We start from the raw sequence: 17,238 nt of genomic DNA, 5'->3' as shown, positions 1-17,238 counted from the left end.
GCCTTTCTATTACAGTATTTTTCTTCCTGTTTATTTCCTCACCTTTAGCCCATATCAATTAAGCTTCTACTCAAATCACTCTGCTTAATGTTTCCTTTAACGTAATACAGACTTTAGTGGACTCTTGCATCTTCATCTGATTAAACCAATGCTAACATTTCCTACCATTTTCCTGGAAGTTCTAATTCACCCCAAGCTATCAGCTCCCAAATATTTCCTAAACAGATTCTTTCTCCTGTACTCAAGTGCCTTTTACATATAACTTTTTAAATCAAATTCTAAATTGAATTAAAATTCTTTAAAATTAAATAAAATTTAAAATTCAGTTCTTTAGTCACACTTCAAGTGCTCAATAGCCTCATGTCAACTACTGTGTTAGACAACACAGATATAAAACATTTCCATCTCTTTATCCCTACACTTTTATTTCTTTATCATCTCAACTCCACAACATAAACTTTCTTAAATTTTTCCTACAGTGTTAAATGGCACCATCTACCCTATTGCTATGCCAAAAATCTCATTGTCCCTAAATTCCTCCTTCACTTCACCACCAGTAAACTACCAGTTTTTACAGGCTGTCCATCACTGACAAGTACCCCTGCTTTCCATTTCTACTACTGCTACCTTAGTTCAAGCCTTCCATGACTCTCCTGAGTAATGGCATTAGTTGACACATCTTCCTGTTTTCCAGCCTTCCTTTTCTTCCACTGTACAAATGTGGCCACCCACTCTCCTCTCCCATAGGTTTCAGCAAGACTGCATACACAATCCAGCAGGCTAGTCTGCCTATTTCTTCAAATCTTGTTTGACTTGTTCTTTCTTTACCTTAGCTTAGTATGCCACAACGCTTTCAAATTCTGTTTTCTCTAATGGAATACCCTTCCCAGATCTGCCAAGGGAGAACCTATTCATTTTCTGAGACTCAGTTTACACTTTATCACTTGTAATAAAGGCTTTCATGAGATTCCCAGATTAAGAAATAAACTTTCTGCTGCTTCCTACCCTATCTCTGACAAATTAATTCTCACAAACTTCAATCTAGACAACTATATCTGTCTGTCTGTTACATGTTAGCCTTTCCCTACTTTCTAGAAATATAACACTATTATCATTAATTTATATGGAAAAATTCTGAGCATTTTCACTCAAAAAATAGCTTACAAAATCATGACAAATAGAAACATTATACTTTTGGATAGTGGGGGAAACCTGTACTAGATCTTAAGCTCAATGAGATCAGCCAAACACCCAAAAACTTTAAAACCTAACCCTAATTAAACTCAAATGCTTATGACATAAATACACAGATTTTCCAAGGAATGAAGTAAACAAAACAATCAGAGGTATGTTATAAATATAAACCTACCCAACTTCCACACCCTCTTTAATGCTATACATTTCTCTTAAATATTGGTTAACTATGTTGTTTTTATATTATGTGGTTTTTCCCACATAGGCTGCTATGATAAGGCCATGCCCAGGTAGAGTAAAGTACTGTCTCAAAAAAAAGGTTATTCTCAGAGTTGATTTGTGAAAGAAGCTTCTGATCCTGAAATAGTCTCTGAACAGAGATAAGACTTAATGACTTCCTTCCTTTCTCTTTCTTGGGTCTACATGTAGAGGAGTTCCTACCGTGTTTATTGCACCATCTGGCAATCTGGTAAAGCTTATGTATCCTTTCTAGAACACTTTTAAAAAGGATTAAGTAAAATACATAGGATTGCATATGACTAAAGATTGTTTTAGAAACAGAAATCAATTCTAGAAAATCAATTGCAATATAGTTACAAAATATTTTCACAGATGACACAGTATGTGCTCCTTTATTAAAATATTAAGAGCCATTCCCAGCATAATCAGCAAAAATGAATGTCAATACATCTACAACTATAATACAAAGTTTAAAAATTAGTAATTTCTTTAGATTACAATCATAAATATTGCTAATACAACCACAGTTTACTGCCCTCATAAATGCAAGAAATGCTCAATTTCAGTTAAGATGTTAGTGAAAATAAATAGGTGATTTTTTTCCCCAATCATGTTCACCTTTTCATAAATTCAGACATAACTGATTAGAAATGTGAAAGGTGACCCTTAAGGGTAATAAGAAATGTGTGGTAGAAAAAGCCAAAATTCATCTTAATATTTACTTTCTTTTTGAACACTTAGACAAAAATAATAAAAATAATTTTTAAAGTTTTATATTTATGTTTTAGTCTTAATAGAAGATTAAAATAAGACCTCAGAAATGAATCTACACAGACTACTAGATAACCTGATTGTGTTTGCAGTTGGTCAGTGCTTATAAAAGGGAGAAGAGTGACACTTTGCTATCCTCACTCCTAATGCTAGTTTCATGTTGGCAGTAGCTACTGATGATAGCCCAAGAAAGTGAAATCTTGAGAGATTAAATAAGAGACAAGAGTCTAACTTCCTTTCACAGTAAGATTTCATTCCTACTGTCAACCTTAGAGATTCAAGTTTCATTTTTGCTGAGAAAAACAACATTTTTCTGTAACAGTGAATTAGTAACTTGTTGATTTATTTTACTATCTTAAAAAAGTTAATAATGGTCCATATCATAACAGAATAGAAAAATTTATATTGGTACTGAAGATACATCAGAATTTCCTGATAGTTATCTATTCAAAAAATATGACACATATTTGCACATACCTGTAATAATTCTAGGGTCATAGGAATATTCTTAAGCTCCTTCAACAAATCCAATGCTCCAGCCTATAAAATAAAACAATTTCATAATGAATTTCCCAAATGACAAAGAAAGGGCTAGCTAGAGAGTTTATGTTTTTCTATCTAAATCTCACTATGGCTTATTTATTTAAATCAGAATAATAGTAAAGATATGTGTGTGAGAGAGAGAGAGAAACAGAGAGAGAGAGAGAGAGAGAGAGAGGGAGAGAGACAGAGAGAGAGACAAGAGAGAGAGAGAAACAGTGTTTTCCGAATAAGGCTTACTGTTCATCAGAGAATCATAAAAAACCATTTACTAGCTTATGACCAGACTAGTTAAGTAATGTTTTGTGAAAGTTTATTTTCAATGTTACTTGTTTATTATGTGTTGCAAGCGGAAATGTAAAATACTATGGTGGTATAACATATTCCAAATTTCCATGGACATCATCTACCTATGAAAGGAGCTAACCCTGAGAAAATGGGAATGGAAATAGGAAGATGCAGCACGTCTAGCATTCGCTCAAACATGGAGAGAGTGGGAATGAGTGTCTCTTTGCTAGAATTTTCTTGAGATCACTCTGTATCTTACGCGTCTGTCACAAGAACACTGCTGTATACCTTGTTCTTGCAATATAGTAAAAAGCAAAATTCTGAAAAAAATTCAGAACTAAGATCTATGTTAAGCTTACAGGCCTGTCCACATTGCCAATTCTCATTTAGAATCAAAGGCTCCCACAGATGATGAAGAAAGAACAAAAGACTCGAAAAAATTACATAAAGCACGAGGAATGGAATTAAATAAAAAGCAACAGCACCACCTACAGTGTGTGGTCAAATATTCCAAACTGATGTTCATTTCATCTACCATATTTTGCCTAATACACTGACTTAGTCAATCATTTTGTTTAGTCCAATACTCATAGAATGTACTCTATTTGGACACATCATTATTCTATATACCATTAATAATGAAAATCTATTAAGCTATGACAGTGTTTTCTTAATGTTTGCTTACTGAATTATTTTAGACTTGAAAGTTTTATAAATTGCCTTTAACATATATAAAAAGAAAAATATAAGCAAAACATAAAGGGATTTCTAAAACTAGTTCACATTTAGAGTTCAATGGTTATGAATCTGACTCAGATACAATACCTATTTTTACTGCACAAAAAAGTTTTATCAAGAACACTAATAATGTAGCATTTCATAAAAGACTCCATGAAGAGCTTAAAATCATTGGCTCTTTGCTAGCTTTGTGGTATGTACAGTTAGCTGATTTTTACCTGCACTGCTCTTCAGTCATTTTTTCCTTGAAGTTCAAAGAGCACTCTACTAATGGCACTCAGATTTTCTTCCAAGCCACGGACACCCATTCCGCAAATGTTAATGCTGAATTTGATGTACTGCCTGTGACAGTAGATCCCAAAAGCCATCTGGCCAATGATATGTGTAACTCATTCTGCTTTCTGCAATGCTTAAATATGAAAACTAGGCATTCTACAAATCAATGAAATACAGTATGCTCCAAGGAAACAGAAAGCCCCAGAGTTAGTCCCTCATTATTCAGCCCAAAGAAGAAATAAACATGGAATCACACAGCATAATTATATTTCTTAAATATAAAATCAAGTAAAGGCTTACAGTCAAAAAATGTTTCCATTTTAAGTGGACTGATAATGGAATTGACTGTCAAGAATAAAACTTTCTTATGGCTACAGATACATCATTTTAATATAATCAGTGTCCCATAAATAAAAACAAATTCAATAGAAATTATAAAATAAGTTATTATAAAGGATTTTAATGATTCACTGCTTGAAGAATCCTTCTGATCTTGAAATTCTATAATTTCTTTTTACTTGGAAGCAACTTTTAAAAAGTGAAATACAATTATTAGAGACGTACACTACCACTGTGAGCAAATAAGGTATTCAGTACTGTATCTGCAAACCCCAAACCAAAAAAACTCTGAAAACCAAAAGATATCTCACTGGTTTTCAATAAACTCATTTGGCAGCTAACCCTAACAGATATAGTTATTTATGTTCTATTTCTCTCTTTTAACGTGAGAGTACTGCACTTTGCCATACAATATTAATGCCTATATAACTGGGAACTGCCCAGATCTCCTTGAGACATTAAGTATATATGATGTGTGTACCATATTACCTTTATAAAATCTGAAAATATTTGGAACTTTAAAATACATGTCTTTTTTTAAAAAAAGATTTATTTATTTATGCATACAAGAACAGGGGTACAGGCCAGAGGTGTGGGTGGTGAGAGGATTCACCAGAGACAAAGCGGGGAACAGAACAGGCAGATATACTGCTGAGGGGAGCAGAGGGTGCATCAGGAGAGGTCTGCTGTGCCATGTGGGTAGCTCCCTGGCCAGGGATTGAATTCGTGCCGCAGTGGCTGCAGATAGCTTCATAGGTTGCGTCTTAACCCTTTGCGCCACCAGGGAGGCCCAAAATACATGTCTTGATTCCAAAGGTTTTGATGTAGAGATTGTGGACCTGTATGCTCTATCTACGATGGACATTTTTCTTCTACTCATGTATCCATGGACACTCCAATCCATTTCTAACCTTGGATCAATTAGAAAGGGAGATAAAGAGTCAAACTTCTAAGAGTTCCTTAAAAAGCAAGGTCTCCTAAGACTTACATAATGCTATCTGTTACATATAAAGTTATTCTAACACATTATTAATGTGACATAAGGTTTAAGTTGCTTTTAAAGTCCATATAATTGCATTAATTTCATCACACTTTTCCAATTTATTCAGATATCTCTGATGAGACTGGGTTAGAGATACATAAGGAAGGAAGAAAAAGCTAAATAAAACTAATGGAATAAAACTATGATCTTTCTCATAATCACACTCTGTTCTCATCAAATAAAATGAGTACTTCAATCAACTTCTTTAACAAACAGCTATGATGATTTGAATGAATGAAAATCGCAAAAAAAAAGATGACTGTGTATTACACCAGTGACAAACCTTTCAGTGTTACCATATGCAAGTAGTGTGTTAAATACATTACATATATTCCTCCTTTCATCTCCACAAGAAACCCTTTGGAAACAGGTGATCTTACTACAGAAAGACACACAAAAACATACACTTTACATTTTACACATGCGGAACTTGAAGCCCAGATAACTTAAGTACTTACACAAGGTCATTTAAAAAAAGGTGAGAACTACCCGGTTCTATTCCATTCTATTCTATTCCATTTAATTCTATTCTATTCTATTGCCTCTCAAAAAGTATTCTTTTAACACTACGAGCAAGCTCTGCTCTGTGTTGACAACACTGCAGTAAGCAAGCAGAAACTCTTTTAGACATCAGGGAATTTAAAAATAAACAGAAAGCTTTGAGCATCTACTTCAAATCCTCAATTATACAAAAAAATTTAAACTCAGGAAAGAAAAGTGATTTGCCAAGGTCATAATGATGGGTAAGATGAAGGACAAGAAATATAGTCCTTCGACTGTTACACAACTGCTATTTCCATTCCACAGGTCCACCCGTTGCCATTTTGCTGTATGAATTTGAGTGAATAACATCACCCAAACAAGAAACTTATTTTATCCTATCCCAGTTCTTACCTGCCTCAAGAAGTCATGTCTATTAGATTGCAACATTTACTATAGCTAATGATGCAAGAGAAAGAAAGATTTTACTTTAACTTCTGGCTGAAAAATAAACATCAGCTATCAGGCCATGTTATTATATACTGATACTCCTCTCTGTCAATGGAAATAAGTACTTTGATGAATTACATAAACTTGTATGGGCACTCAGTTTATACAAAATTATACAGGATACAAACATCCTTCTCTTCTAGGAGAGATAATGGGAGAGCAACAGAAAATACACAGTTAAGAACAAGGGAGATAGAATCTAGATTCAAATCCATGCCCTGTAACTTCCTAATTATTAGATCTTAGAAATCTTATTTGTCCTTTTCAAATTTCAGCTTCTTTACATGTAGATGAGAGAATACACAGCCCTCGAGTAATTAAAATGGTCAAATGATGAAATATGACACACATAAAGTATCAAAAAATTCCTGACACATAAGATACAGTTGATTGAAAAATAGAAAGAAAAAGAATTATCTGTTTCTACTATAACAGTATTCTCAATAAGCCCTAGGTCTGCATTTAAGTGAGCATTATTTAAGCTCAATCAACAACCACCTCTCAGTAAGAATTATTATAAGAACTAAGATGCTTTGTTTTAAAAAGGAAACACAAAATTATCAATACTTGAGTTACAGGTTGGCAGCATCATGATAAACTTAGGAATTAAAATTTTACTTGGTCATCTCAAATTAGTAGTTACTCTATACCAAAAACACAAGCTACAAAAGAAAAAAAAATACATAACTCTGACTTTATCAAAAGTAAAAGTTCTGGAATTTCAAAGATGTTGTATATACATACAATGCAATTCTACTCAGTATAAAAAAAAAGATAAACTTTTGCCTTTTGCAACAACACAGATGAACTGGAGGGGATTATGCTAAGCAAAATAAGGCAGAAGGAAAAAAACAAATACCAGATGGTGTCTCTTATATGTGGAATCTAGAGAAACAAAACAAAGGGTCAGATAAAATCAAACCAATACCAACTCTGACTGTAGAATTGAGGCTACTAGAGAGGTAGGAAGGAGTAAAGTAGAGAGGTGGCACAATGGACATGGAGGACTTTCAGTGCCTGACCAGTGTGATTCTATACCTCTAGATCATATACAATGCTATAAACCAATGCTACATCAATTAAAACATTAAAAAAAGACTATTCAGAGTTAAAAGACAACCCACAGAGTGGGTGACATCATATCCAAATCCTGTGTTTGATAAGGGTCTACTGTTCAGAATATAAACTCTTAAAACGCAGTGATACTAACAATTAAAAAATGGGCAAAGGGTCTGAACAGACATTTCTGCAAAGATAGACAAATAGCCAACAATGAAAAAACATGTATTAATAGCCATTACAGATATGCAAATCAAAACCAGTGAGGTATCATTTTACACTCATTACCATGGCTATCATAAAAAAAGAGAAAAACAAGAGTTGAAGAAGACATGGTGAAATTAGATATCAAGTCATACTTGCTGTTCAGAATGTAAAATGATAGTCACTTTGGAAAACAGGCAGTTCCTCAAAAGATTAAACATAGTTAAATAAAAAGGAATGAAATGCTGATACATGCTATAACATGAAGGAAACTAAACACAAACTGAAAAAAGCTGATCACAAAAGATCACTTAAGTTCCATCTATACAAATATTTTATCACTTCATTTATATGAAATGCCCAGAATAGGCAAATTCACAGAGACAGAAAAATTACTGGGTGGTAGTATATGGGGAGAGATCAACTAAGGTGACTACTTAATTTAATGAGTACAGGTCTCTCTTTGGGGTGATGAAAATATTCTAAAATTAAACAGTGGTAAAAGTTACATAAATCTGTGAACATACTACAAGTCATTGAATTATACACTTTATTTTTTTTTTTTTATGATTTATTTATTTATACAAGCACTGGGTACAGTCAGAAGCGCGGGAGGGTGAGAGAATTCACCAGAGCCAGAGCGGAGAGCAGAACAGGCAGAAGGACCGAAATACACTGCTGAGGGGAGCAGCGGGCAGCAGGAGAGGTCTGCGCGCCATGTGGGACCCTCCTCCGGTGGCCGGGGAGCAGCCGGGGATCGAATCGGCGCTACAGAGGCTGCGGGCAGCTTCACAACCCAGTGCTCAACCGCTGCGCCACCAGGGAGGCCCTGAATTATACACTTTAAAGAGTGAATTTATCATCTCCATAGTTTAAAAAAATTGTGTAGTCGTTCTAAATTTTTATTTATAGTTATTAGGCTAACATTGACATGAAACCTAAAGTTTTTTTTTTTTTTTTCCCAACTCAGGTACAATAAAACTTAGAAATATACACATTTCAAGAATTCCACTTCTAGGAAATTCTAATATTTAATTTCAACTTCTCTCCCTGAAATTTAATTCCGCTCAGGCCTGGGTCTTCAAGGATAAAAATAGCAACACACACAGTCTCTCCATGAACTTGAAAATTCTAATTCTTACCTCACTCCTTCCACCATATAGTGTTATCACCAATACAATCCAGAAAGCTGAATTTTGTATTCATCTAATCCTTACTTGATGATAAATTACTTCTAATTTATCATAAAGAAAAACTTTAGCGATGTTAAAGAACTTGCCTAAGATCACAAAGCTAAAATTGAGAAGAGCCAGAATTTGGACCCAGATTAGGAGTAAGAATTGCTTATTGACATCAAGTCAGGATGACAAGAAAATAGCTAAGTGAAAAACAGCTAATACCTGAAAATTTGAAACTAACATATGGTACCATCATGGGCTCAATTGAGCACTTATAAAACTGCTAAATACTGTTTTAGATTAAATATATATATGGGACAACATTCTCAGTAGTACTACACTCAGGAAACTGGGTATTTAGCAAAACCTGTCTGCCCCAAAAGAGCTAATACCCTTACTTTCCAATCTAATAGTCACTTAATTGTACCCATACAAAGATCAAAAACAGACGCAAGGGTTTTCTACAAACACTGTAACTTAACAGAGTGGAACTGGCTTTAGAGCAAAACAGATTTAAGATTCACATCTTTATTTGGTCACTTCCTTGCTATTTGACTCAGAACAATTCATTTAGTTTTCTAAATAGTTTCCTCATTTTTAGCATGGGGATAATATTTACCTTGCAAAAATGTCTTTGGAGTAAAAAATGCCTGGCTCAGAGTAACAGATTAGTAAATGGTAGCTGGTTTTATTACTTAAATGTGACACCTAGGTTTATTAAAACAAAATAATGTCCAAAAGTAGCACTTAAACTTCTCAATTGAGATGACATGTTATTCAAGCAAAGCTTACTTTTTCATGTATAAATGTAAAAAAAAGCTCACAAAGAAAATCTAGAAACCACAGAATACAGAAATCTACCATACACTTGCAACCCTAAAACAACGTGAGTTAAATTATTAAATATTTAAAAAGTTATTTGTGGGTCGCTTTGGAGTGAGGAAGGGAGAATCATTCAAATCATTCCCATCTCTTTATTTCATTTGTCTATTTGATTTTCTATAAGACAGTAAAAGGGAGAAGAAAAAATAAAGAGTCGATTTTAGTCTGGAGGGGAGCAAATTTTCATATTGGTAAAGTTTTGAACTATTAGAAAAATAAGATTTGAGAAGGAAAGTAAGATTTGAGGATTTATCTTTGGCAATTACCCCCCCCCTTTTCCCACACTAATTACTAAAGATCTGAAAATATGTTGATAATTTGAGAGCTGCAGATAAATACTAACTGGTCTACTCTGTTCTTGCCCTTAATGAATTACTATTTATTTTAAGTAACATCTAATATAATGAAGGGGGAAAAAATAAAAGCAAACACCTAATGCATCAGATGATTAAAAGAAACACATCACAGTTGGAGCTAGAGAAAAAAAATTACCCAAGAAACCATCTTTTTCCCTGGGAGCTTCTAATGTGGGAGTGTAGTGATCTCCAGGTAAGGGGAAAAAATTCCAATTTTAACAAAATAACAGAAAGTGTTCAGTATATGAAACAACCAGAAAGCTGTATCAATAGAAGAAAAAAAAATGGGCAATGACAGAACAGAAAACAAGCAGGAAGTACTTTAAAAGGCCAAAATTGCAAATACAGATTGACAGGGTACAAAATAAAATGTTGAGCAATGCACCTGTTAAAAGAGGAACAGACTATGTTTGAAATCTCAAGAATTCCATTTTAAAACACTACATGCTGTCCTGTAAAAAAAAAAAAACCTGGCTTAAACCAACTGTCCAGGGCCTCCCTAGTGGCCTAGGAGTTGAATCTAAGCACTATCACCACTTTGGCCTGAGTTCCTGAGCTCGATCCACAGCCAGGGAGCTGACCCATATAGGGCTTAGCAGACTTCACCTGTCTCGACCGCTGCTCCCCTTAACAGTGTATTTCAGTAGCTCCTCCTGTTCTGCTCCCCACTGTCTCTGGTGAATCCTCTCACCCCCAGCACCTCTGGCCTGCTCCCCAGTTCTTCTACGCAAAAATTTTAAATATTTTTAAAAAACTGTCCAGCATTGAAGTACGTGAATTAATCTCTCTAATTCAGTTTCTTATTCTGTAAAATAGATACATCACAGCTGCAGTGTGAGTCTCCAAAGAATGTTTTACAGATGTTTCATAACTCTAATATGCTGTACAAAAGCATAGCATCCCTTTTCCCCTTCACATTAGTTTGCTATGGAATTTGTTTCTTAGAAAGTATGTTGTTTAAGGTACACTGACACTGCAATGTGCTGAGCATGGTGGAACAAATCCAGATGAGGGCAATCGCAGAGATTTAACTGAAAAGAGGTGACTGAAGCAAAGGATGTCAAGTGCACACAACAGTGCAGAAACTGGACGACAGATCTCACACAAACATATCAATAACAAAATAAGGCCACTGGCATTGCTGTAAATCACTTAGGGAATGCTCAGTAATGACAACTGTCCAATCCATTCTACCCCCTAGTTAATGTGCGTTTTGTAATCACAGCTCTTTGTACAAGCCCACCCAACAGAATCCACTTTTAGAGAAATGTTTAGCAACTTGCCAAGTTTATCTTTTTAACTGCTACGCAAACACGTAACCTAAGTCAGATAAAATGCCTAGTCTTCCTCAAAACTAAAATCCAAGAATTTTACATTTTACTTGATAAACCTACACATGTCTAAAATATATGACTAACCTCTACTTGATGTTATTTCTAGTTGTAAGCCACCGATGGTGGAAAACCGAATGAATTATTTCAACTAGCTAGGGCTTTCCATATTCTTCCACTCTTAACCTAGCGAGGATTTGATAGCACAGACGTTTAAAAATAAAGATAGAGAATGTCTCGTGTGAGGGACATCGAAGCACCGAAAACTGGCCCCAACGCCCGTGGCCGCGGGAACACACTCCCTCCACCCATGACACCCTGCCCGGGACGCGGGAGCGGTTCACCTCCGCTTCCCGCGACTGGAGGGCGGGTGTAGGCGGGCCGGGACCCCCTCCCGCCCGGCCAGAGGCCCACCGCGTCCGGCCCCCACGAAGGCGGCCCCCTCCAGCCGCCCGGCCTCCCTCCCCGCCCGCGCCGTGCGCCGCGCTCACCGCGTTCTTCTTCTGCACCATCTTGTCCATCTTCTTGGCGATGCGGACCACCTCGTCCTCCATGGCTCCGGCAGGTCTTCCCCGCGCCCACCCCTATTGGGCTGGGAAGTGGGCAAAGCTGGGGCAGAGACGGCGGCAGGACACGAGCCCAGGCGCTCAACGAGCCCACCAAGGAGGCCCGGGCCCAGGCCCTTCCTCACAAACCCAGGCCGCAGCAGTGGCGATGGCGTCTCCTCCCTCCACAGGCAGAGCCAATCGAGTTCCGCGCGCGCCGTGCAGACGCTACCAATCGACGATGCGCTGCCGGGCTCTGTCAGGCGCAGGCCGAGGCGCGGGCTGGACTGACTTCGAGCCCCGCGCGGCGGTTGGGGCGGCTGCCAGGCAGAAGCGAAAGTGGGAAGGAGGTGAGGCCTGGCTCCGCCGCGCCTCAGCCTCGGGGTGGGCCTTCGCACAGTGTGGGGTTTGCCCCCTCTGCCCGCGTGCAGGTCGCCCGGGGTTGCCCTGAGGTTGGACCGGGCAGACCTGTGAATTGAGGCAGGTTTAGAAGGACGGAAATTTGAGGGTTTGTTGTTGTTTTGTTGTTGTTGGAGGTTTTTAAAGTCAGGTTTTAAAGAACCCAAGCGTTTACTTAACGGTAGCCAACTGCCGTGAAAAACAAAACCCCTCCATGCCTCTAAGTAACCCGTTATAATAAAGACTTAACCGCTTTAAACGGTTCCTTTTCGAAAGTCAAGTCTTTTGTAATCTCCTTAAGGACCATGTCCCAATCAGAATATTGGACATAGTACTTGGAATATAGTTCAATAAAATAATGACCAGAAATTATTTCATCCAAGAAACTAAACCAGGTATCTCGCCCTTTCTGAAAATCAATGAGGAAGTCATCACCACAGAGCAAGCTAGAAGTTGAAATGCCTGTAAGATTAATAGTGATGGGCATAAGCTCCTTCAAAGGCTCTAGACCCAGTTACATCGATTACTACCAACTCAGACATAATCCCACACCAAATTTAAGGTTATTAATCAAAATTCACCATGTAATGTTATTTCTGTACTAAGATGACAGATTTTTCCAAGTTCTCGTTCAATCATTGGGGAGGGAGGTAAGTAATTTGAACTATTTTCCCTATTTCCTTACTTCATTTCAATTTAAAATGATTGATTCCCAATTTAAATTGTGATAAAAACTATATGATTGAGAAGTTCTCGTTCTAAAGCATTTCTTGAGGTTTGTTATGTCCTGAAAAAGAATTTGTACTCATTTCATAATGACAAATAGGAGGGTCTACATGATGCCAGTGTGCGCTGTTAATTTAGCCCTTGAACCACCACAGGTTCTTGTCCCACAAAGGGGGGGGGGGGGGGAGGAGGGTAGGAATTCACAGACATTTTAGGTAAGTAAGCAGAGAGAAACAAACTTTGCTTAAGAAAGTAAACTTTATTTAAAGGAAGTAAGGAAGTACACTGTACTTAGGAGGGGCAAGAAAACTGTTAGGGGCCTGTGTCTAGGAGTATTTAAACCTTTTTTTCCCCCCTATTCTAAAATTTCATCATCCTATTTTGTGATTGACTCTTCCTCCTAGTGGCTATACTCCTCCAGGCAGATTTGCCCATTTTCCCAGCTCTTATCTTAGAGTTTTTCTTTTTTACCTCCCTGGCCAAGCTCTCCTAAAATTTGCTGTTTACTGCCCTCCTCAGCCCCTCCTGAATTTCTCTGCCCTTATCTCAGAGGCCTCTCATAACTTTCCCAAAGTCCCTGCTGGCACTGTCCCTGAAGCTGCCTACTTAACCCTAACCCTACATAGGCCCATTTACAAGAAATTAATTTTATGGTTCAAATGTGTGTATCCCTGTTCATTGTGTGGTCAATGCATTCATTTATGAGTATGTAAACTTTTTTTTTGTAATTGTGGATTTGTACCTTTAATAAGTCATTTTTGTTCCCCGCCCCCTGCAAATTTACCATTTAAACTAGTTTAAAATGTAATACCAGTAGTATTTAATACAATCACAATATTGTGCAATCCATCACCACTATCTAGTTCCAAAAAGATTTCCAAAAATTTTATCACCTCAAAGTGAAACCTTGTACCCCTTAAACAGTTATTCCTGATTGTTCCCTTCCCCCAACCCTTGGAAACCAATAATCTATCTCTGAATATTGAGTTTTCTGATCATTTCATATAAATGGAATCATACAATATGTGATCTTTTGGGACTGACTTTTTTCACTTACCATGTTTTCAAGGTTTTTCTATGTTATAGCATATATCAGTAAAAATATAAAATGTATTCATTTTATGGCTCAGTAGTATTGAATTGTAGTATAGACCACATTATAAGATGGACCACATTGTTTATTCATTCATTCATTTATTCATTCATTCAATTGATGGACACATGTTTCCTTCACATTCATTTATTCCACATTTTCATTTTTGGGGCTAATGTTGCTATGATATTCATGTATAAATTTTGTGTAAACATGTTTTCAGTCTTTTCAGTATATACTTAGGAGAGGATTGTTAAGTTGTATGTTAATTATTTTATTTTGAGGAACCACCAGTCTTTTTCCACAACAGCTATGCCGCTTTATATTCCCACCACCAGTGTACTAGGGTTCAGTTTTTCCATATCCTTGCTAACACTTGTTTTTAACCAGTTTTTTATTTCACTCATCCTAGTAGGTATCAAGTGATATTTCATAGTGACTTTAATTTGCATTTACCTAGTAACTAATGGTGTTGAGCAGATTTTAAAATGCTTGTTGGTAATACAATAAATGTCTAATCAAGTTCTTTACCCAGGTTTTAACCAGTTGTCTTTTTGTTGTTGAGTATTGAGTTCTTTACAGGTGCTGGATTCTAAACTCTTATGTATATGATTTGCAAATATTGTCTCCTACCCTACAGCTATCTCTTCACTCTTAATGCAAAAATATGTATTTTATTGACGCTCAATGTTTTTCTTCCTTTTACTGCTGGTACTTTATATTTCTTTTGTACCTGTAAGGTCAGTAATAATACTCCTACTTTGCTTTCTGAGTTTAATAATTTCCATCTAGTTTCTCTTAGTATAGCTTAAGATTTGTCAATTTTGTGGGTTTTATCAAATGACGAACTTTGATTTAGTCAATTCTATCTTTTTTAAGTTTTCATTTCATTTATAACTGATCTAATCTTTACTACTTCTTCCTGACAGCTTGGACTTTTGTTTGCTGCTTTTTTCCCCCCAATTCCTTCAAGTATAAAATTATATTATTCCTGTAAGATATTTCTTCTCTTTTAATGTAGGTATGTACAGATATATATTTCCATCTGAGCACTATATTCATTTCAACCCCCAGGTTTTTTTTTTGTTATTTTGTTTTTATTTGACCCAAAGTATTTTCTAATTATAAGCCATTGATTTATGAATCACTTATTGTGTGTTAATTTCCACACATTAGTGAATTTTCCACTTTTTCATCTGCAACCTATATCTAACTTTTCTCCTTTGCAGTTGGGGAAATACGTTGCATTATTTCAATCTTTCTTAATTTTTTGAGAATTACTTTGCCTAACATGCCTTCGATCCTGGAGATTGTTTCATGTGCATTGGGAATGATATGCATTCTTTTTTTGGAGGGTAGGGAGTATAGTATTATAGGTCTAATTGGTTTAAAGTTGTTGTCCCCTATTTCCTATTGAGGGTGCTCATTATTGAAAATGGTATATATTGAAGTCACAAATTATTTTTGCAGAATTGTTCATTTCTCCTTTAAACTGTCATTTTTTTTAAATAATAAATTTCATTTTTATATTCCCCATACAATTGCAACCCCCCCATTCTGACCCCAAACCCTCCCCTACTGCCCCCCACACCCCAAAAAGTGTCTCTGGTTCATAGTTTTTTGTTGATTTTGATTTTCACTTTCTTAGAGTTATTCATTTTCCTGGTCCCTTGTTTAAGTTTTCTAGATTCCTGCTTTGAGTGAGACCATCCGGTATTTTTCTTTTTCTTTCTGGCTTATTTCGCTGAGCATGATCCCTTCCAGCACCATCCATGTTGCTGCAAATTGCATGTGTTTATCTTTTTTGAATGCTGAGTAATATTCCATGGTATATATGTACAACATCTTCTTGATCCAGTCATCTATTTTTGGGCATTTGCGCTGTTTCTAAAGCTTAGCTATTGTAAATAGTGCTGCTATAAACATAGGGGTGCAGGTGTTCTTTGGAATTGATGTTTCTGTGTCCTTTCGGTAAAATACCTAGGAGTGGAATTGCTGGATCATATGAAAGCTCTATGTTTAGTAGGTCCAGAAATCTCCACACAGCTCTCCATAGTGGTTGGACCAGTTTGCACTTCCACCAACAGTGCAGAAGAGTTCCTTTTTCTCTACATCTTCGTCAACATTTGTTGTTGCTAGTTTTTTTTAATATGTGCCATTCTCACTGGTGTAAGATGGTATCTCAAGGTAGTTTTGATTTGCATTTTCCTGATTACAAGTGATGTTGAACATTTTTTCATATGCCTGTTGGCCATTTGCAATTCCTTTTCAGAGAAGTTTCTTTTTTGCTCTTCTGCCCATTTTTTCACTGGATTATTTTCTTTGTTTTTTGTTGAGTGTCATCAGCTCTTTGCAGATTTTTGTGATCAGTCCTTTATCATTAGTGTTCTGTGCAAAAATGTTCTCCCAGTTGGTGGGGTTTCTCTTTGTTTTTGTTATTGTCTCTTTTGCTGTGCAGAAGCTCTTTAATTTGATGTAGTCCCAGCTGTTCATCTTTGCCTTCACTCTCACTGCTTTGGGTGATGTGTCTGTAAAGATGTCTTTGATGTGAATATCACTAGTGTTTTGCCTGTATTACCTTCTATGTATTTTATGCTTTCAGGTCTTATGTCTAGTTCTTTAATCCATTTTGAGTTGATTTTTGTGTATGGTGTGAGGCAGTGGTCAAGCTTCATTCTTTTGCATGTAGCGACCCAGTTTTCCCAGCACCATTTATCGAACAAATTTTCTTTGCTCCAATGCATAATCTTTGCTCCTTTGTCAAAGATTAGTTGACCATAAATCTGTGGGTTTATTTCTGGATTTTCTATTCGATTCCATTGGTCTGTGTGTCTGTTCTTGTTCCAATACCATGCAGTTTTGATGATTATGGCTTTGTAGTATAGTTTGAAGTCTGGGAGTGTGATGCCTCCATTCCCTTTTTTTTTTTCAGGAGAGCTTTGGCTATTCGGGGTTTTTGGTGATTCCATATGAATTTCATCAATAATTGTTCTATTTCTTTGAAGAATGACATTGAAATTTGATTGGAATAGCATTGAATCTGTATA

At 36.4% G+C, this 17,238-nt stretch overlaps 1 protein-coding gene across 1 annotated transcript in view; it reads right to left on the bottom strand.

The window, feature by feature from the left end:
• The window catches only part of TCEA1 (transcription elongation factor A1), a 50,404-nt gene extending 38,237 nt beyond the window's left edge, over window positions 1–12,167 (bottom strand). Inside the window, exons 1-2 of the mRNA XM_037506607.1 lie at window positions 11,920–12,167; window positions 2,683–2,745 (exon numbers count right to left, since the gene is read on the bottom strand). Of these exons, the coding sequence (XP_037362504.1) occupies window positions 2,683–2,745; window positions 11,920–11,982 (126 nt within the window). The 5' untranslated portion in view covers window positions 11,983–12,167. The remainder of the gene's footprint in view (window positions 1–2,682; window positions 2,746–11,919) is intronic.
• Window positions 12,168–17,238: the final 5,071 nt, after the last annotated feature.

The sequence above is a fragment of the Talpa occidentalis genome, unplaced genomic scaffold (genome assembly GCF_014898055.3).
Source record: "Talpa occidentalis isolate TD23 unplaced genomic scaffold, MPIMG_talOcc4v2.1, whole genome shotgun sequence".
In the NCBI taxonomy this organism is placed as follows: Eukaryota; Metazoa; Chordata; class Mammalia; order Eulipotyphla; family Talpidae; genus Talpa; species Talpa occidentalis.
Note: the sequence above shows the minus strand (reverse complement) of the source record. Positions and strands in the feature narration are given on the sequence as shown.